Genomic DNA, 21,708 nt, shown 5'->3' with positions numbered 1-21,708 from the left:
AACTGGCCCCTAAACCATCACCAACATTTCACCTCGAGCTATTAGCTGCCCCTCCTATAGTCATATAAATAGCTGAATACTGTGAAGGCCTCCCTAGAGGCTCTGGCACTCTCTCTCTCTCTCTCTCGCTTCCACTCCACTCCTCTCCCTCTCCCCTCTCCCAAGCCCAGAAATGACCGAAATGCAATTTGTAAAATTTATCGTGAATTGCGATACGGCTGTTTTGGGCATATTGCACAGCTTAACGCCAGGAAAAAAAAGGTGTAGTTATTTCTGGCGCCTCCTTAATCCCGCCTCTTTCAAAAATTTGTATTCGCACCGTGCGATGGTACTATTATTGCATGAGTTATGAAGTTAGCACATGCGTTAATGCCATAACACATTTTGATGAATGACCCTGCTTATTTGTACTCGAGGGTGAAGTGACTTGCCCAAGGTCACAAGGAGTGGCAGTGGGATTTGAACCCTGGTTCGCAGCCCGCTGCTCTAATCACTAGACTATGTACAACAGAGAGAGGTACCTTGACCCATGCATTTTGAACATGTCCAGCGATTAAAGAATTTTGGGGGAAAATTCTGGACTATGTTGGAATCCTTTTAGGTTGTTCGATTCCTCGATGCCCAGAGTTGGTCCTTTACGGACTGGGAATTTTCCAAATCTGTGGGGAACGAAGGGGATAGGCTTTTGGTATGGAAGATGTTGACGCAAGGTAAGAAATCGATTCTGTCAGTATGGCGTGAAGGCGATCCACCCGCCTTTTGGCAATGGCATAATGCTGGCCATAATATGATGTCTATGGAATCTATGGCAGCCCATACTTCTTTTAAATCTAAAAAGCAGTTTTTGAATATTTGGGGCACGTATATTCAGAGTTTATCCGGCAGGGCGCGCAGTTTGATCTTAAATATGTTGCGATGAAATAGGTGAATTCTTATAGACTAATAGTGCTGGTTGGACCACTTAGCGTTGAGTATCTTAGTAATTATGGGGAGTTCTATGATATTAACTGAGGTCTTGATACACCAGAGCTCAGGCATCTGGACCTGGTATTGCTTCTTGATAAGATATAATTGGGGAGGTGGATGTTGGACTATAAGGAAAATTGGAATATTGTTGGTTATCTATATCAGGAACTGCTTGGTTACTTGGTACTAAGGCCAAATTTGTCTATTAAATGTTTATTCTTGTTATGCTCGGTACTGGCTTTGTCCGACACTTTATGCTGTACTGTTGTTTTAATAAAGATGTTTTTAACTAAAATTCAAAATGGTTGTAGTTTTAGAACGTACAGATTAATTACAAATTTAAAGATAGAAAATAAGATTTCTTCACCCTCCCCCAAATAAAAAAGAAAGAAAATACAAAAACAACCTTTTTCTGAGCTGTTCCTCATTGTGGAAGGAAAATTAGTAAAGCAAACATTTAGCTTTACAAACATGCTGTCTGTTTTTAATATAAATTGCTGCCTTTTTTTTTTTTGTACCTTAGGAGAATGGTAAGATGCTTTTGAAAGTCCAGGGAGACAAATATTCCTGTATATTCTGCTCAGTGTGGGGCCCTCAGCTTCTCCCCCTGCACAGGATGTGTAGTAATATCTGCATTGGCACAAGCCAAGCATGATTTATAGCTTTCTTGGCAAAACTGGGGAATACTTGGCTCGATTGCCTGAATATTTCAGAGAATTTTATATTCTTGGTGTGTTTTCATACAGTGGAAAAACAACTGATCATCGCATTGCATTATTTTAGTCTTTTTTTTTTTTTTCACCCAATGATTTATTATTTAGGAGCAAAAAGAGACTACTAAAATGTTTTAGCACATTTTCATAAGTTAATAGGAGCATTCAGAGTTGTCCGTTAAGGTTTGAGTGCCATTAAAGTGTTAGCTCGTAAACTTGCTGACAGCGACACACTTGTGCTGCAAGAGGCATCTGGGAATGCACCTTTCCACTTGCATTATCATTTTGGGTAAATACTCACCCACTCATTACTCGCTCTCTCAAATAGCTTCTTGACTGAGAGCACTGGTTATCAATGTTAAATGCATCTGCGAGAGGACCCTTGTAAAGCCAAACAGCGTTTTTTTGTGCCCCAACAATGACAGCGGATCCTGTTAAGCCATTTATCGGAGAGTAAGTAATGAGAGGGCTTGCCTGAGCCATTTGGGTTATTTGTAGTGAGAATGAATTCTTTTGGGCACAAGAACACTTTAGTCATGTTGTGCTTTGATCTTGAAAGGTTGTTTCAGCGTAGGCTTGGGAGTGGCTCAAAGCCCCTCAAAAGAGATTGAAAGAAAAAGGTATAATCTAACGTCTGTTAGATATGGCCCTTTCAGCCCTGGCTTGCCCTGCTTCAGAGCTCAGCTGTATCTGTTCATCAGAAGCCCCTGAAGTTTCTCCTGCTTTTCCTGCTTTCCATGTCTAGAGAGCTGGTCTTTATAAAGTTTTCTTGTTTGAATCCAATGTATCATATTTTACATGAAAAGAGAGAGAGGTCCACTTTATGCAGCTTTCTAATATCGCAAGTGTATTTTCTTTTGTTGTGTACTAGAAGAAGTCTGATCAGATGGGAAATTACCATGATTCTGGATTGCAAATTTGGTACTCGTACTACTAAAAATAGGCTATCAATTGACTACTTAGCCAAAACGTACCTGAAAGGTTTTATTAACTAGTGCCAACCCAAATCTACCTATTTTACTGCAGTATTCATCTCACTCTTCTGACCCGACTACATATCTCCTAGCCGCATCTCTTCCTATATTTCCTCCTGCCTGCGGTGCTGTGCACAGGGCCTCTCTCTTATTTATTCATTTGCGTATCGCTGTAAGGGTATTGTCTTGACCTGAGTTCTAGGGTTCTTATGTACTCTGTGGTTGATCAGAATTATAGTGGACAAGGGAATGAAATATTTACTAATCAAGGCTTACCAGACCTCTCTGGTGGATGGGAAACCCTTCTGAGCAGCACAGACCGAGAACTGTTTCAAGGAAACCATCCTTTATCTCTCACTGGCAAGCCAAGTCCCATGCAATAAGCTGAGGCTACTCCATCAGTTGTGCTTCCAACACGGTTCTGTTTTATTTTTGGGAAAGAATATTTACCAGCCCGGTCCACAGGAAATTTCATAGTAACAGCATATACTTTTCATGCTCTGAAGAAGTTTGTTAGCGAAATACAGCTTACTCTAGGGAACGTGCTTTCTGGATTAAGCTATTGCCTGCTTAAAGTTCAGACTCTTAAGGATGACTACAGAGGTGGATTGAGTCCCCTCTTGCATGAACTGATTAATTCAAATTACTTGGTCATTCCAATGACAGGTCCCATCTCCCTCTCGGTGCCCAGTATGACAAAGATATTTACTCACGACTTGCTGGCACCCCCCGCCCCCCGCCCCGTCTTTCTGGCTTCCTCTGGACCAGAGACCCTCCCTTACAGGCTGCTTGCGTCTCTGGCTGCCGCTGGTTTCACAGCTCTCTGGCTCCCCCGGCCTCCACCAGACATCGGGTCCCCGCAGTCAGGGTAGAAAGTGCACTTTTCTAGCAGTCTCCCACATCGGCCGGAGTCTCTCAGTGGGGTGCGCATGTTCTTGTCACCGACAGGCAGGCAGGCACCACTCCGCGGGTCCTGAGCATATTATATATGTAAATCCTCAGATACTGACACCACCAGAAGGGGCTCCTGGGAATAGGAAGCTCTGCTGGCAGATGTGTACTGCATTGGTCTCCTAGGGGCATCAGGCAAGCCTAGCCTGGGAGTGCGGCGAGCTGATGGACTTTTCCCTGCTGGCTCTGGAGCTAGGCCGGTGAGATGTTCACTCTGCGCCTCTCTGCCTGGAACAGTTTAATTTCTCTGTGCGCTTCCAACACGAGAGGTGTCTACACCGACGCAGAGGGTCTTGACCTAATAGTTCATGGGTATTGTGCAACAGTTTACGGCACACAGAGCTGACTCACACCAGTCTCCTTATGACATACTAAACAAGGGTCCTCAAAATATTGTGGAGCGCCCGATTCTTTTGTGCAGGGGCGTTACCACATCGGTGGCAAAATAGACTTCTCTGAATATGTGACTTTTAAAATATTAAATTGGTATGTTTGGCATGGGAGATAGGAAGCCTGAACCTCTCTTTCCACTTAATAGAACTCAAATTTCCAGCCCAATATCAGCATCCTCTGGTCCCCCTCACGGAAAGTTATTTTGCCTACCAAATGAAGTATCTCACGGCTGCCACTGCTTATCTCTTGACTGATCCCTATAATCTATTTCTGTATGCTGTTGTCTGATTCCAGATTTTCACAAGCAGCAGCCTGGCTAAAGGGCAGCTGGCGAAAGACTAGCTTGATATACAGGCATATCACAGCATAAGTAGTACATCACCAAGATTCGTGATCAAGATTAAAATCAATCTTACTCCCAGGCTGGGCTCTTAGATTGCATTCCAAAACCCACAAATTACTAATGCTACTGATTTTATAACTACTAACCGGTCAACGCAATATCAGGCGCTCAGGTCAGCCTTCCACTTGACACGTGGTTGGACACACGTTTTGGACGCGCTAGACTTATGCCCGATGCAGCACGGGGATTAACACGTCCAAAATGTGCTTCCAATCGAGCGAGTAGCTAATAGCACTCAACATATGCAAATTCCATGTAGATGAGGCTATTAGCTATCACCTTGCGTGCCAAAAATTGCCGCGTGGCCAAAGTGTCCCCATTTTACGCAGCAAATTTAACGCCGGCCCGGGAACAGGTGTTAAAGCATGCCGCGCTCAAGGGCTTATGGAAAAAACCCCCCAAAAAATCCTGCTTTCTGTGATTCCTCCTATTAGTACCATCATGATACTAAATAGGAGGATCCACAGAAAGCAGCATCCCCAAGTTCTGGCCCGATTGAAGACGTGAATAAATGAATATTGTGTCAGGCACTTAATATTAATGTATTCACTCCTTCACTTACTACCAGTTGGTCCATTCACGGTCACATGTCAGTGATAAGGACCAATCGGGAACAGCCCTGGTGTGGGGAGGGAACTCTGGCAGCCACTTCTCCTGGGTGCCCAATGCAGAGCGCTAGGGACGTACAAATTATCCATTCTGTATCCCTTTTAGCGCGTCAGCTCATTTGCCTAGTGCATTGAGCACCCAGGGGAGGTGGATGTGCGCGCATTCAAAAAAAGGTGCACCCAATATGGAACTCACATTTTTTTATGCAATGATATTGCATCGGCCTGCAAGTAAACAGAGCCACCTTCCAACGTGTAGAAGACTTTCTTCGGAGTCATTAAACCTTTGGCATATATATCCTATGTGACCATGATGCCACATATCCATTGTTTGCATTTTACAACCATGAATATTTCTGGCTAGTGTTTGCATAGCAGAGCTGGTAATCTAATCTTGTGTCGGTTTGTCGTATTTTATTTGTGAACATGTTTAAATGCTGTCAGAGTTTCACAAAGGATAAATGTTTGTTCTTGTGTGTGTTTGTTTTTTTTTTAGTTTTTGCAATAGCAAAAAAATGGAGTAGCTTTGACTTCTGATCATCCCCAGTGCAGTCCAGAGTTCTGTAGACTGATGGTTCTCAACTCAGTCCTTGGGACACTTACAGCCTATCTGGTTTTCAGGATATTCTCGATGAATGTGCATGAGATAGATCTGCATGCCCTGCCTCTATCTGGATGTTTTGCCTTCTTCGCAGTATCCTTTGCTTGCAGGAATGACTCACAGTTGACACAGAGCCTCTTAGAGCTGAATAAAACACAGATGAAAAGAGAAATATCACCCGGCAAGGCTCAGTCATGTAGCTTGTCCAGTGACACCACCAGAGTTTAATCAGAGCACAGACTATTGACTGCACTGAAATGTATTTTGGGATTAATAAAGAGGAACCTAAATATTCCAGTTTTTAAAGGTGAATACTTCTGAGACAGGAAGAGGAGACCTAGGTTTGTAAACAGAGGAGGGAAGGAGAAGGGGTGTTTAGTACAGACTACAGTATAAATCACTCTCCTGGAATTTGTGTGAGTCCTTTGCGGTGATGATGAAATATGGCTTTCCTAATGAATGTGCTTCTTTTTCAGTATTAATTAGAATTACAGCGTAAATGTCTTTCCTTTCCTGCTCACAGACTTCTTGTGTACAGTGGGGCATAGTACAGAAGGAAAAGTTAGGATTAAGAGAAAGGCTTTGTTGTCAATTCCTGTGCTTCAGAAGGGAGCATGGAAGGCTGCAGGATTAGAGGTGCTTCAGAATAACATCAGACAGCAACAGAACTAAAGGCGAATTTTAAAAGCCTTACACCTGACGAAGCCAGGAGATGTGGTCTGGGCGTTCCTAGATTTCTCAATGAAATCTGAGCGTAAATATTTACGCGCATAAGCATGCGCCGGGGTCCCTATCCGTGTAACTTTACTTCTGCTATGAATGCCATGTAACTAATAAAACAAAGAAAACTGGGCTAGTTAGCGAGGTTTTAAGGGGTGGGGTAAAAGGTGGGCTAGTTTACTGGGAGGGTTAGGAAGTGCTATCCTTTCTTTACCTGGGCGAACTGGAAATGGACTGTGGAAACTGGTAATTGTGTCAGCACGCGTATGTACCAAACTCCTCCCACTGTTGTGGTAGAGGCATCATTTGCACGCATCCATATAAAATTGTGCACACGTACGCACATACAGCCGGTCTTATATCGTGTACGCATATACGCGCGTGTGTTATAAAATGGCCGCGTCTCTGGGCGCTAGCTGGTATTTTCGCGTACGTGTACGCCCGTGTGGCTGTTTGTGCACTTAGACGGTAACTTTCAATGTTTAAATGTCCCCATTTGTATTTCTTACATTGCATTATCTTCATGTCTGGAACTAGAAATTATTTGCCCTCCATCTCCCCTTTTTCTATAAATAAAAAAAAAAAAAAAAAGAAAATTATGAGAAAACTTGGTAAATTAATTTTCTTTTAAAATAGTCTGCCTTTCATGACCGGTCAGCCACTTCAAAGCTTTTTTTCCTATTCTGACTCTACGGGGAAAATGCTTAGTATACCAGGTCCTAAATTTGTGCCTGAGGCAATGGAGAGTGAAGTGATTTGCCCAATGTCACAAGATTTGAGCCCTGGCTTCCCTGGTTCGCAGCCTGCTGATGCAAACACAAGGCTTGTCCTCCACTCCTGTACCGTACACGTAACCAGGTGGTAAGTACTGCCCGCTCTGTGAACTTTGTGTGTAGAACCATACATACAGTGGTGGAAGAACCCAGCTTAACTTAAGATGAGCCATTACTGACTAGCCACCACCACACATGATTTTCATCTTGTAAACCCAAGCACCATTAGAATATCTCTTAAAATTGAAGTGGAGATGATAAATCATGGCTAAATAGAAGGCTGTCTTTTAAGGATTTGTAATGGTTTGGACATTGGAAAAATTACATATACTCACAACTATTTTATTTATTTAAGGGTTTTTCTATACCGACATTCATTTAGTAACATCATATCGGTTTCCATTTAATGTGACAAATAGCAACGGAGCTTTACATATGAAACTATAGATCAAAGTAATTAATGAACAAAGTAATTAATAAATAAATAGGAGACTATGTCCATGCAATGTCTTCTCTGCAGCCACAGAGTATGGAGGTAGGAAAGGTGCACAGGTTAAAAAAAAAAAAAAAAGTGCCAAGCAAGCTAGCAGGGATAGGCTTGCTAAAAGTTCTCAGTTACCTTTCCTCCCTGTGGGGTCAAACACTACAGCAGAGGAGAGCTGAAGGGGCAAGAAATCCATAGGTTAAGAATGTGCTAGAGCGATGTACCAGACAGACATGCACAGAAATGAAAGGCAAAGTGGGACGCAGGCCTGGGATGTTGGGAAAACAGAAAAAAACAAAACGGCAGTCTGGAAGGCATGTTCCACTTGATTGCAGGTGAGAACTGATTATGGTCAAAGTACAGAAGTAAGCAATGATGCATCAAAGAGGATAAATCCTCTTGCGGGATAAGGTTCATCAGGTTCAATGTGATTTTAGTGTGATATAATTCCTATACTCTTGTTTCAAATAAATCCTTCCCTAGTGCCGTGAATTGGATTGCAGCTCCAGTTACTTCAAAAGAAAGTCTCTGTCTTTTTTTTTTTTAGATAGCCTTTTAAATTAATACTTTTCTTGGCATGTGATTTCCTCCGGCACCCTTGGGCTTCCAGCTCAGTGGAAACCAAGCTCTACTGAGATCAATCAAGTCAAATAAATAATAATCATAATGAGCTGTGGTGCCATGAGTCTTCATTCATAACGACTTAGAGCTTACGGCTCCGTCTGGAATCAAATATGCGAACACCTTCAGCGTGGCCACTAGGTGTCACCGTTGTACAATGGTTGAGACTTCTGCCTTTCAATACAGCCCCAGCCACGTCAAAAACGCATCAGCTGGGCATAAATGAATACTTGATATTGGTGACCATCAAGACTAATAGTGGTAGTGGCACAGGCAGATTGTGATAGCTCTGTGTAGGGCCATGCTGGAGGCACTAAGGGGGAAGCACAAGCAGTCTGTGTGCTGGCTGTCTCGTGGGTGGTTTGAGCTAAAGATTGCTAGTGTAAATTCAGACTGCATTCTTGAGCAAAAGAGCCTTTTACACAAAGATAAATGGCCTGTAGCCAACTACTGTATTTTTATGTTTGGTGACAGGGATGATGACAGAACTCATAGAGCCTTCATGGATGGTCCTTTTAACCTCAAGCTTTGCTTCCTCACATACCTACACACCTTCATCTTTAGGCAGAAATGTGCTGTTGGAGCAGGTTCATATTTCATAAGGGACATACTAAAAAAAAATGCATTAAAAAATACAGGTTAAAACCCATTGAATGTAAAATTGAAAAGAAGAATAAAATGCAGCACATCCCCATCTAGAACATCTAGTGAGCTTTCAGTATTTTGAAAGCTTAGGTGATTGAATCAGAGTTTTGTTTCCCATATAACCTAACAGTGGCACATTTCACTTGCCAAGCTCTTCTTTTTGAAGCTCGCAATTACTTTAACCAGAAATAATTATGCTGATTAAAAATGCTTGTTTCCTTAGTTTCCATGTGATGATGATCGATAAAGCGTTGAAACTGTGTTTTACAATAAATGGAAAAAAATGGGATGTAACTGGAGGCTGTGTATGCGCTGTACATATTTTTCATGAAGGAAAGAGCCAAGATAAAGGAGGACCTGTATTCTTTAGCAGGAGAAAATATGATTACCAAACTTGTAGGGAAAGCACGCAGAGGCCTGGCTTCAGGAATGCTTTCCAACCTAGATGTCTCAAAGGAGGGTGTACATGCTAAGCCTCGTGTGGTTTTTTTGTTGTTTTTTTTTCCGGTCGCTGCAACATGTTCGCTTCTTAGTGCCCTGATTAGAAATAAAAGAAAATTATGCTGAAAAAGAGGAGACAATGTTGTTTTAGAATAAAACATTTATTTAAAACTTTAAAAGTCTTCAGCTGTATTGGAGGGAGAGATGGGGGGGGGGGTCTTTGGCTGGTTGTGGGAGTGGTGGTGGCAGGAGTGTATGGGGGGGGGGGGTTTGTGTGTTTTTGTGCATGTGGGTGGCAAGGGAATGGGGGTATGTGGGTGTTTGGGTGGGGGTTGTATGAATGAGGAGAAGTGTTTTGGGGGGGGTTAACGGGTGTTTGTATGTGTGTGAGGTTGTATGTTTGTTTGTGTGTGTGTGTATTGGAATGACTTGAAAAGTGTTGCGGGGAAGGTGACTTGGCAAATGACTTTTTGGTGCCATTTTTCACCAGTTTCTTCAGTTATTTTTCCCTGTCCTGCTCTGGGCTAAATTACTGAAAAGGGTAAGGGGAGGCTGTTGGAATGGAGCACTGTTTGATGTTCTGCTGCCTATATGTGTTTCCCATAGAAAGCAATGGGGTTTTTTTGGTTTGTTTTTTTGAAGGCTTAGTTCTCTGAAAATACTGTCTCAATATTTCTACTTGTCAAACTCATCTGAGACATTACCGTTTTCTTCCTGCATGCCAAATTTGGTGACTCTTGGTTTTTTTTTATGCTCTCCAATATCTAGAAAGTTAGAATTACATAAAAGGGATCAATGTCTGTCTGTCTGTCTGTAGGCACAATAAATAACTCTTGAAAAAGAGATGGAAATTCGCCAAATTTTGGTATGCAGGAAGAAAAATGTGAATATTTTGGATAAGTTTGAAAACCAGAAACATCAAGTTGGCATTTTAAGAGAACCGAACCTCTAAAAAAAAAAAAAATCCATTCCAAAAGCCCCCACCCTCCCAGGACTTCAGCCCAAAGCAGCACAGGCAGACAGAGATGGGAAAGTAACCGAGGCAGCGGCTGAAGGACGGTTCCTAATGGTGTTTATAAAGCCATCTCCCCAACACTTCCAAAGTCACACACACTCCTCCTCCTCCTCCTCACACTGCTTCTCTCCATATGCACCTGCCCAGGCCCTACATGCCGCCCCCCCCCCATATACACTAGCCCTGACACATGTTAACACACAGACATAGCCACACACCCACCCCCAACTCTCCAGTCAACTGCGCTCACCTGCCACCTGCCCACAAACTACACAAATTCATAGCTAGCTTCATCCATCTGTCCCTTAGTCCCCCCCCCTTACCCATCCATTCACACCCAGCACCCACATACCCTCTACTCCATATAATATTATATCCCCACACCTACCTCTCACCCACCCATGCGACATACTCGCATGCATGCTCCCTGTATACAACTCCACACACCCCCATGTACACGCCACACAAGCATCCATCAGATGGGTTAAGAGAGTTAAATCATAAAACTATGGATATAGGGGAATGGTTGGAAGATATATATATGAATGGAAAAGATCACAGTTCTTCCTTTTTGTTCAATAGACACGCTCTTTGTCACTAAAGTACTTTTCTTGAGTATATTTATGTGATGTTTCTAAACCGCACTGCAGTTACATATTGAGGGATATGCAATTTCAGTATGGTCTTGAGTTAAGTCTGTTGCTTAGGGCCTTATTTATCAGGGTCTTTTCCTATAGACAAAGAATGGAAATCCATTTTCTTTCGTGCACTTTGCATGGTGCTGGTGCTGGATCTCATGCTAACATCTTTCTGAGTGTGCTTGACAGTTGCAGGAACCAAAATGGCTGAAAGCTGCTTTTAGCCTTACTTATAATCATTCCCCTTAGCCTCCTGCGATTGTGTGGCTGTGGGAGAAGAATCATAATTATCTTGTTGCCGCCTATTTTACAGTCTGCCACATATTCAGCTCTATCTCTCTGCGCCTGCGTCTGTCCCCTCGCAAACAAGCTGCAGGGAACCTTCTGTTATTCCATGCCTCTGAGCCCCCTTCCTTTTGTATTGACGTGAAAGCAGGGGAGCGAACGGAGGAAGCAGTCAGAGGGGCCGATGCAATAAAGTGTGCTCAGCCTAGCACACAGGTTTAGGAACATTTTCGACGTGCTAGGCTAGCACCCAGTGCAATAAGGAGATTAGCGCGCCCAAGGTGCGCATCCAAACAAACCACGTTAGCCGATAGCACTCATCACATGTAAATTCCATGTAAATGAGGCTATTAGCTATTACTCCCAATGCAGAAAATCGCTGGGCGCCCAACGCACACTCTTTAACGCGGCAAATTTAACTCCACCCCAGAGCTGGCGTTAAATCAATCCGCGAGTCAAGGGATTGATTTATGTGGTTCCTACCTTTATTCTTGAACAACTATTGCTTGCAGTGTTTAAGAATAAAGGTATAATGTAATGGCTTGATTAAAAAAAAAAATTCTGAATGCATAATACACATGCACGATAAACACATTCCAGGCCGATTTCGCCCCTTGTTATTGTGCATGTATGTTTGGTGTCCAGATATCAACCTGAAGAGGGATAGAACAGACACTTGTATTGAGCGTTCGTTGCAGTTGTGGGCACACAGCCACATCTTCTTGGCAGCCGATGCATTTGAGTGCTAGAGACACACAAATCCTCCCTAGCACGTCCTTTTTAACGCAGAAGCTTATTACAATATAGCATGGGGTACGCGTTAGGAAGACGGGTGCTCCATACGAGCGCCCATTTAACACACATCAGCCCAAGAATGTTTGACCCCTCAAAGAACTCCTAAATCCTTATTGCACCAAAGATGATTTTGATATAATTCCTGGATGGCATAATGTCCCAATAATAAATGATAGCAGAAAAAGTCCCAAGTAGTCCATCTAGTCTGCCCATCAAGCTTTGATGATTTTTTTTTTTAAATTTATTTTTATTCTGTTTAGGGTAGTAACTGTCATTCAATGCCTTCTTTTCAGGGTAATAACTGCTGCTTCTTGCAGGTTACCCACATGCCTACTATTAAGGGTAGTAACTGCTGCTCTGTACAGATTACCCCAGTGTGGATTATCCCTTATCTTCATTTCCATTCTTAAGCCACTAGAGATCCTCTGTGTTTTTCCCAAGCTCTTTTGAATTTCTGTACAGTTCTTGTTTTAACTACTTCTTCTGGGAGGGTATTCCATGCATCTACCACCTTTCAGTGAAGAAAGATTTCCTGACCTTGTTCCTGAGTCTAACCCCTTAGAGCTTCATATTATGTTCCCTAGTTCTACGGCTTTCTTTTCATTAGAAAAGGCTTGATTCACTTGCCTCATTACTATCCTTCAAGTATTTAAATGTCTGTATCATATCCACCTTGTCCCTTCTTTTCTTTAGGGTATATATATTTAGGTCTTCAGTTACATCTTATCTATTTTGATGCAGAACCCACACTATTTTGGTTGCCTTTCTTTGGATTGCTTTGATCCTGTGTCTATCCATTTTAAGATACGGTCTCCAGAACTGAACACAGTATTCCAGATAAAGCCTCACCAATGACCTGTATGGGGCAATATTGCCTCCTTTTTCCTGCTGGTTATACCTCTTTCGATGCGGCCTAGCATTCTTCTGGCCTTAGCCACCACTTATTCTCATTGTTTTGCTGCTTTCAGATCATCTGACAATATCATCCCAAGATTTCTTTCCTGGTCCTTGCACACCAGTCTCTCCCCCCCCCCCCCCCCCCACCCCATTATGTATAGCTCCTTTGTATTTCTGCACCTCAGATGCATGAATCTGAACTTGTTGGCATTGAATCCTAGCTGTCAAACCTTTGACCACTCCTCAAGCTTTCTTAGATAACTTTTCATTCTCTCTACTCTTTCAGGCATGTCTACGCTGTTGTAGATCTTAGTGTCATCCACAAAAAGACAAGACTTTTCCTTCTTACCTTTTCACTATGTTGCTCAAGAAGATATTGAATAGAACCGGCCTCATAACTGATCCTTGAGGCACTCCATTTATCATTCTTTTTTCCTCAGAATAGGGTCCATTTAGCACCACTTGCTGTCATTTGTCAGTCAGCCAGCTTGTAATCCATTCTACCACCTTGGGACACATTACCAGACTTCTCATTTTGTTCATGAGCCTTCTATGTAGGACAGTATTGTAAGCTTTGTTGAAATTCAGATAAATCACATCCATTGCTATTGCTTGATCTAATTTTCTAGTTGTCCAATCAAAAAAATCAATCTGATTAATTTAACATGACTTTCCTTCAGTAAAATCATGTTGTCTCGGATCCTGCAACCCAATGGATTGTACATAGTGTTACCTCGCGACACGCTGTTGCGCAGAAAGCCCCTGCTTCCACGCCCGTTCGCCGACGTCTTCTGGCAGCAGCGCGGGCCGACGCAACCCGAGTCACGCTCTGCCCATCACGGCGCGTCAGATTTTAACCTGGAAGTTCCCCGCGTTAGCGCGGGAACTTCAAGTATTTAAAGAACTGAGCTTACAGGCTTGCTTGTGCTGGTGCTTCAGTGTGATTATTGCGGTTTGACTTGTTCGACCTCGGATTGGACCCCGGACTTCTCTGTTTGCTGCCTGCCTGTGATATTGGATTGGACCCCGGACTTCTTGATTGTCGCTTACCCGAACCCTTGATTATATTAAGGACTCCTCTGCCTATCACCTGCTCTGAGACTGGAGAGACATCTCTCGCTAGCTGTAAACTTCCTTGATCTACTATTCCCTGAAGGTAAGATCATGGTCTACTGTGGATTCACATACTAAATCGTAACACATAGTTGACTATCTTTTCCTTCAACAGTGTTTCTATTAATTTTCCCACAACCAAGGTAAGGCTTCCTGGCCTTTAGTTTCCAGTCTCTTCTCTGCTCATACTTTTGTAAAGGGGGACCACCACTGTCCTCTTCCAGTCTTGCAGCAGCATTCCTGATCTAAGGATTTATTTAACAAGTCTTTCAGAGCACCTGCTAGAACCTCTCAGAGCTCCCTTAGTATCCTGGGATGTATCTCATCAGGCCCCATGGCTTTGTTCACTTTCAGTTTTGCTAGTTCCACCCAAACACTCTCTTCGGTAAACGGGGCTGTATCTACTGCATTCTCATCTGTACTCGTGTTTACTACTAACAGACCTCCTCCAAGGTCATCTTTAGTGAACAGCAAACTGAAGTATTTAATATTTCTGCTTTTTCTTGATCTTTCTCCATACAATGACCTTTGTCTTCTTCCAGTCTTTCAGTAACACCTGTAGACTTCCTTCTTTCTCTGATATATTTGAAAAATGTCTTGCACCTTTCTTTACCTCTTTGGCAATCCTTTCCTCTCAAGCTTTCACCAGCCTGATTTCTTTCCTCATTTGGTTCAACTTCACCAGATATTCTCCCCTGTGTTTCTTTTGTTGAGTTCCTTTATACTTTCCGAATGGTAATCTTTTTGCCTTTGTTTTTTCAGCCACTTCTTTGGAGAACTATTTTGGTTTCCTTTTCCTCTTACTTTTATTAATTTTTCTTACATAAAGATTTCTTGCCATTATAGCTCCTTTTAATTTGGCCTACTGTGGCCCACCTCACCTATTTCAGTCCAGTCTTCTAGCTCCTCTTAAGAACATAAGAAATAGCCAAGCTGGGACAGACCAAGGGTCCATCAAGCCCAGCATCCTGTTTCCAACAGAGGCCAAACCAGGCCACAAGAACCTGGCAATTACCCAAACACAAAGAAGATCCCATGCTACTGATGCAATTAATAGCAGTGGCTATTCCCTAAGTAAACTTGATTAATAGCCGTTAATGGACTTCACCTCCAAGAACTTATCCAAACCTTTTTTGAACCCAGCTACACTAACTGCACTAACCACATCCTCTGGCAACAAATTCCAGAGCTTAATTGTGCGTTTAGTGAAAAAGAATTTTCTCCGATTAGTCTTAAATGTGCTACTTGCTAACTTCATGGAATGCCCCCTAGTCCTTCTATTATTTGAAAGTGTAAATAACTGATTCACATCTACTCGTTCAAGACCTCTCATGATCTTAAAGACCTCTATCATATCCCCCCTCAGCTGTCTCTTCTCCAAGCTGAACAGCCCTAACCTCTTCAGTCTTTCCTCATAGGGGAGCTGTTCCATCCCCTTTATCATTTTGGTTGCCCTTCTCTGTACCTTCTCCATCACAACTATAACTTTTTTTGAGATGCGGCGATCAGAATTGTACACAGTATTCAAGGTGTGGTCTCACCATGGAGCGATATAGAGGCATTATGACATTTTCCGTTCTATTAACCATTCCCTTCCTAATAATGCCTTACATTTTGTTTGCTTTTTTGACTGCTGCAGCACACTGAGCCGACGATTTTAAAGTATTATCCACTATGATGCCTAGATCATTATTCCTGGGTGGTAGCTTCTAATATGGAACCTAACATCGTGTAACTACAGCAAGGGTTATTTTTCCCTATATGCAACACCTTGCACTTGTCCACATTAAATTTCATCTGCCATTTGGATGCCCAATCTTCCAGTCTTGCAAGGTCCTCCTGTAATGTATCACAGTCCGCTTGTGATTTAACTACTCTGAATAATTTTGTATCATCCTCAAATTTATAACCTCACTCGTCGTATTCCTTTCCAGATCATTTATATATAGATTGAAAAGCACCGGTCCAAGTACAGATCCCTGAGGCACTCCACTGTTTACCCTTTTCTACCGAGAAAATTGACCATTTAATCCTACTCTCTGTTTCCGGTCTTTTAACCAATTTGTAATCCACGAAAGGACATCACCTCCTATCCCATGACTTTTTAGTTTTCTTAGAAGCCTCTCATGAGGGACTTTGTCAAACGCCTTCTGAAAATCCAAATACACTACATCTACCGGTTCACCTTTATTCACATATTTATTAACCCCTTCAAACAAATGAAGCAGATTTGTTAGGCAAGACTTCCCTTGGGTAAATCCATGTTGGCTGAGTTCCATTAAACCATGTCTTTCTATATGCTCTACGATTTTGATCTTGAGAATAGTGTCCACTATTTTTCCCGGCTCACTGGTCTATAGTTACCTGGATCGCCCCTGCAGCCCTTTTTAAATATTTGGGTTACATTGGCCACCCTCCAGTTTTCAGGTACCATGGATGATTTTAATGATAGGTTACAAATTTTAACTAATAGATCAGAAATTTCATTTTTGAGTTCCTTCAGTACCCTAGGATGCATACCATCCGGTCTAGGTGATTTGCTACTCTTTAGTTTGTCAATTTGGCCTACTACATCTTCCAGGTTCACAGTGATTTGGTTCAGTTTGTCTGACTCATTACCCCTGAAAACCATCTCTGGAACTGGTATCTCCCCAACATCCTCATTAGTAAACACAGAAGCAAAGAATTCATTTAGTCTTTCTGTAATGGCCTTCTCTTCCCTAAGAGCCCCTTTAACCCCTCGGTCATCTAAGGGTCAACCAAGCCCCTCACAGGTTTCTTGCTTCGGATATATTTTAAAAAGTTTTTATTATGAGTTTTTACCTCTATGACCAACTTCATTTCAAATTCTTTTTTGCCTGTCTTATCAATGTTTTACACTTAACTTGACAATGCTTATGTTTTATCCAATTTTCTTCAGATGGATTGTTCTTCCAATTTTTGAAGGATGTTTTTTTGGCTAAAATAGCCTCTTTTTCCTCACCTGTTAGTCATGAATGTAATCATTTTGCCTTCCTTTCACCTTTAATGCGTGGAATACATATGGACTGCACCTCTAGGATTGTATTTTTAAACAATGTCCATGCCTGTTGAACCTTTTTAACCTTTGCAGCTGCACCTTTCAGTTTTTTTCTATTTTTCTCATTTTATTAAAGTTTCCCTTTTGAAAGTTTAGTGTTAGAGCTGCAGATTTACTTATTGTCCCCCTTCCAGTTATTAGTTTAAATTTGATCATGTTATGATCATGGTTGCCAAGTGGCCCCACCACCGTTACCTCTCTCACCAAATACTGCGTTCCACTAAGAATTAAATCTAAAATAGCTCCCTCTCTTGTTGGTTCCTGAACCAATTGCTCCATGAAGCAGTCATTTATTACATCCAGGAACTTTATGTCTCTAGCAAGTCCTGATGTTACATTTACCCAGTCAATATTGGGGTAATTGAAATCTCCCATTATTACTGCACTGCCAAAATGGTTAGCTTCCCTGATTTCTCTTAGCTTTTCATCATCTGTCTCACCCTTTTGTCCAAGTGGATGGTAGTAAACTCCTATCACTATACTCTTACCCAACACACATGGGATTTCTGCCCATATAGATTCTACTGAGCATTTAGTCTCTTGTATGATCTTTATCCTGTTGGACTCTATAACCTCCTGGACATAAAGTGCCACACCCCCACCAAGTTGATCCTCCCTATCATTGCGATATAATTTGTACCCTGATATAGCACTGTCCCATTGGTTATCCTCCTACCACCAAGTCTCCGTGATGCCAATTATGTCAATCTCATCATTTTCTGCTATACACTCTAACTCTCCTATCTTAATTCTTAGACTTCTGGCATTGGCATACAGACATTTCAAAGTGTGTTTTTTGTTTGTATTAACAACCTACTTTTCAGTTGTTAGGGATAATTTGGAAATCATTAGCTTCGGTGATTTTTTACATATAGGCACATGGACTACATTTGCTTTTATTGGAACCTCTCTGTTGGGTTGCCCTAATTCTCCTGTTTCATTAATATCCTTCAAGGATACATTGCTCCGAACCATGCACAGCTGAGTTACTGACGGCTTTCCCCCTTGTTCTAGTTTAAAAGCTGCTCTATCTCCTTTTTGAAAGTTAGTGCCAGCAGCTTGGTTTCACTCTGGTTAAGGTGGAGCCCATCCTTTCGGAAAAGTCTCCCCTTTCCCCAAAAGTTTCCCCAGTTCCTTACAAAACTGAATCCCTCTTCCCTGCACATCGTTTCATCCACGCATTGAAACTCTGGAGCTCTGCCTGCCTCTGGGGAGCTGCACGTGGAACAGGAAGCTTTTCAGAGAATGCCACCCTGGAGGTTCTGGATTTCAGCTTCCTACCTAAAATCCTAAATTTGGCTTCCAGAACCTCTCTCCCACATTTTTCTATGTCGTTGGTGCCCACATATACCACAGCAGCCAATTCCTCCCCAGCACTGTCTATATTCCTATCTAGGTGATGCGAGAGGTCTGCCATTTTCGCACCAGGCAGGCAAGTTACCAGGCAGTCCTCACGTCCACCAGCCACCCTGCTGTCTACATTTCTAATAATTGAATCACCAACCATGATGGCCGGCCTAACCCTTCCCTGCTGGGCAGTAGCCCTGGGAGACACATCCTCGGTGCGAGAGGACAATACATCACCTGGAGAGCAGGTCTTTGCTACAGGATTACTTTCTGCTACACCAGGGTGATGTTCTCCTACTGGGAGACCTTTCTGATCCAAGGCAGCACTGGGGCTGCCAGACTGGATTTGGGACTTGGCTACTATGTCCCTGAATGTCTCATCAATGTACCTCTCTGTCTGCCTCAGCTCCTCCAAGTCTGCTACTCTAGCCTCCAGAGATTGGACTTGTTCCCTGAGAGCCAGGAGCTCTTTGCACCAAGTGCACACATACAACCTCTCACCGGCAGGTAAAAAAATCATACATGTGACACTCAATGCAAAAGACTGGAAAGCCTCCCTCTTGCTGCTGGACTGCTGCCTTCATCTTAGTTGTATTGAGTTCCTGGTTAAGTTTAGGATACTAAAGGAGTTGCAATTAGAGTACTTTAAATTTACAGGAATATTTACTAATTAATCTGCTATTTAAGTTTAGGATATTAAGGGAGTTGGAATGAGAGTACTTTAAATTTACAGGTAAATTTACTAATTAATCAGCTAGTGTCCTACAAGGGGATGATTAAACTTTCAATAAGGGCTGGTACAATAGCATGATTTAGATGACCCTGACTGATTTTTAATGAGAAAGTGTCTCGAACTTAAAAATCAAGGGTTGAGTGGGTGGGAAAGACACACTATAATTAACTATCTCTAGCTTACTTATTTCCTCAGACACACACAAACTCTAAAGAATATATTCCTCTATTTCACCTTTCACCAAACTTTTATAAGTCCAAAGATTTCTGAAAACTATACTTACCAATCCTCTTTAACCACCGTTAAATTAATCTTCACTCAGTTATTTGAAGGGTTTGAGTGTTACGCGCAGTTAAGCGCGCGCTTCCAGTCCTCCTTTACTGCAAAGGATGCAGGGCCTCTGGAAGCTGGGGCTGTGGAAGTCAATCCCTGGATCACTTGTGGTGACCTCTGGATGCCTCTTCTGGGAGATGCTGGGAGCAGTATGCAGATGAGCCTTCCGATCCTCCTCTACTGCAAAGGATGCAGGGCCTCTGGAAGTTGGGGCTGTGGAAGTCAATCCCTGGATCACTTGTGGTGACCTCTGGATGCCTCTCCTGGGGGATGCTGGGAGCAGTATGCAGATGAACCTTCCGGTCCTCCTCTACTGCAAAGGATGAGGGGCCTCTGGAAGCTGGGGCTGTGGAAGTCAATCCCTGGATCGCTTGCGGTGACCTCTGGATGCCTCTCCTAGGGGATGCTGGGAGCAGTATGCAGATGAGCCTTCCGGTCCTCCTCTACTGCAAAGGATGAGGGGCCGCTGGAAGTTGGGGCTGTGGAAGCCAATCCCTGGATCGCTTGCGGTGACCTCTGGATGCCTCTCCCGGGGGATGCTGGGAGCAGTATGCAGATGAGCCTTCTGGTTCTCCTCTACTGCAAAGGGTGTGGGGCCTCTGGAAGCTGGAGCTGTGGAAGCCAATCCCTGGATTGCTTGTGGTGACCTCTGGACGCCTCTCCTGGGGGATGCTGGGAGCAGTATGCAGATGAGCCTTCCGGTCCTCCTCTACTGCAAAGGATGAGGGGCCGCTGGAAGTTGGGGCTGTGGAAGCCAATCCCTGGATCGCTTGCGGTGACCTCTGGATGCCTCTCCCGGGGGATGCTGGGAGCAGTATGCAGATGAGCCTTCCGGTTCTCCTCTACTGCAAAGGGTGTGGGGCCTCTGGAAGCTGGAGCTGTGGAAGCCAATCCCTGGATTGCTTGTGGTGACCTCTGGACGCCTCTCCTGGGGGATGCTGGGAGCAGTATGCAGATGAGCCTTCCAGTCCTCTTCAAGATACTTCCCCAGTTCAACAAAATCTGTGTTTTTGAATTCCATGACTTTGATCTTCGTGTGACTTCTCTCCATCTTGGCTGCTGTATCAAACCGTATCATCTGATGTTCACTGGTACTCAGATGGGAACCTACCTGGACATTCGAAATACTCTCTCCATTTGTAAGCACCATGTCCAGTATTGCTTTACCCCTCATAGGTTACATAATCATTTGTCTAAGCAGAACCCTTTTAAAGGCATAAACAATCTCTTCACTTCTTATAGATTCTGCAGCGGAGATCCTCCATTCCATATCTGGCAAATCAAAATCTCCAACAGGCAAAACTTCACCCTTCCTTTCCACCTTTTGGATGTCTTCAGCCAAATCTCTGTCCAGTTCTTCTGTATGATTTGGAGGCCTGTAGACCACATTAGTGTAAATGGAAGTGCCATCACCTTTTTCCAAGAAAGCCTACAGCTTTTTCTCTTTTCCCCATGCCCCTTGCATTTCAGTTACTAGGATATAGATTTTGACACACAGAGCTACTTCTTCCTCTTTTCTTTTTTCTCTGTCTTTTCTCAACAGCTTATAGCTTGGGATGGCTGCATCCCGTTCGTGAGGCTCACTATACCACGTCTCTGTAACAGCAAGAATATCCAAATTTGCCTCCACCATTAGGACCTGCAAATCTGGAACTTCGAAGCTCAGACTATGAACATTTGTGCACATAGGGCCGGATTTTTAAACCTATGCGCGTGGGGGTACATTTGTGCATGCTACCCGGCGCGAACAAATGTACGCCCGATTTTATAACATGTGTATGCAGCCGCGCGCATGTTATAAAATCAGGGGTCGGCGCGCACAAGGGGATGCGCACTAGTGCACCTTGCTCGCGCCGAGCCCTTGGAGAGACCAGCTGGCTTTCCCCATTCCCTCCGAGGCCACTCCGAAATTGGGGCGGCCTCAGAGGGAACTTTCCTTTCCCCACCCCCTGTACCTTTGTTTCACAAGTTACGCCTGCCGGCCGACTGCCAGCATGCAATCCCCCGGCCTAGCAGCAGTGGGAGAGGCCTCTGGCTCCGCCCCCTCCCCGCCCATTTTTTTCAAGCCCCGGGACTTACATGCGTCCCGGGGCTTTATGCGCGCCGCCGGGCCTTTTGAAAAAAGGCCCGGTGTGTGTAACCCCCCCCCCCCACGCGCGTGTAACCCCCCCCCCCTCATG

The 21,708-nt window shown here is 43.4% G+C and overlaps 1 protein-coding gene across 2 annotated transcripts in view; it reads left to right on the top strand.

The window, feature by feature from the left end:
* The window catches only part of ANO10 (anoctamin 10), a 536,131-nt gene that overhangs the window by 122,192 nt on the left and 392,231 nt on the right, over positions 1-21,708 (top strand). Inside the window, exon 12 of one of the 2 annotated variants that reach the window (XM_029589378.1) lies at positions 5,505-5,901. The exons of the other annotated variant lie outside the window; for it this stretch is intronic. Coding sequence (XP_029445238.1) covers positions 5,505-5,516 — 12 coding nt within the window. The 3' untranslated portion in view covers positions 5,517-5,901. Of the gene's footprint in view, positions 1-5,504; positions 5,902-21,708 lie in introns of those variants that run through there. 2 annotated transcript variants of the gene reach the window in all.

The sequence above is a fragment of the Rhinatrema bivittatum genome, chromosome 2 (assembly GCF_901001135.1).
Source record: "Rhinatrema bivittatum chromosome 2, aRhiBiv1.1, whole genome shotgun sequence".
Lineage (NCBI taxonomy): Eukaryota > Metazoa > Chordata > Amphibia > Gymnophiona > Rhinatrematidae > Rhinatrema > Rhinatrema bivittatum.
This window is presented reverse-complemented; position numbering and strand designations above follow the sequence as displayed.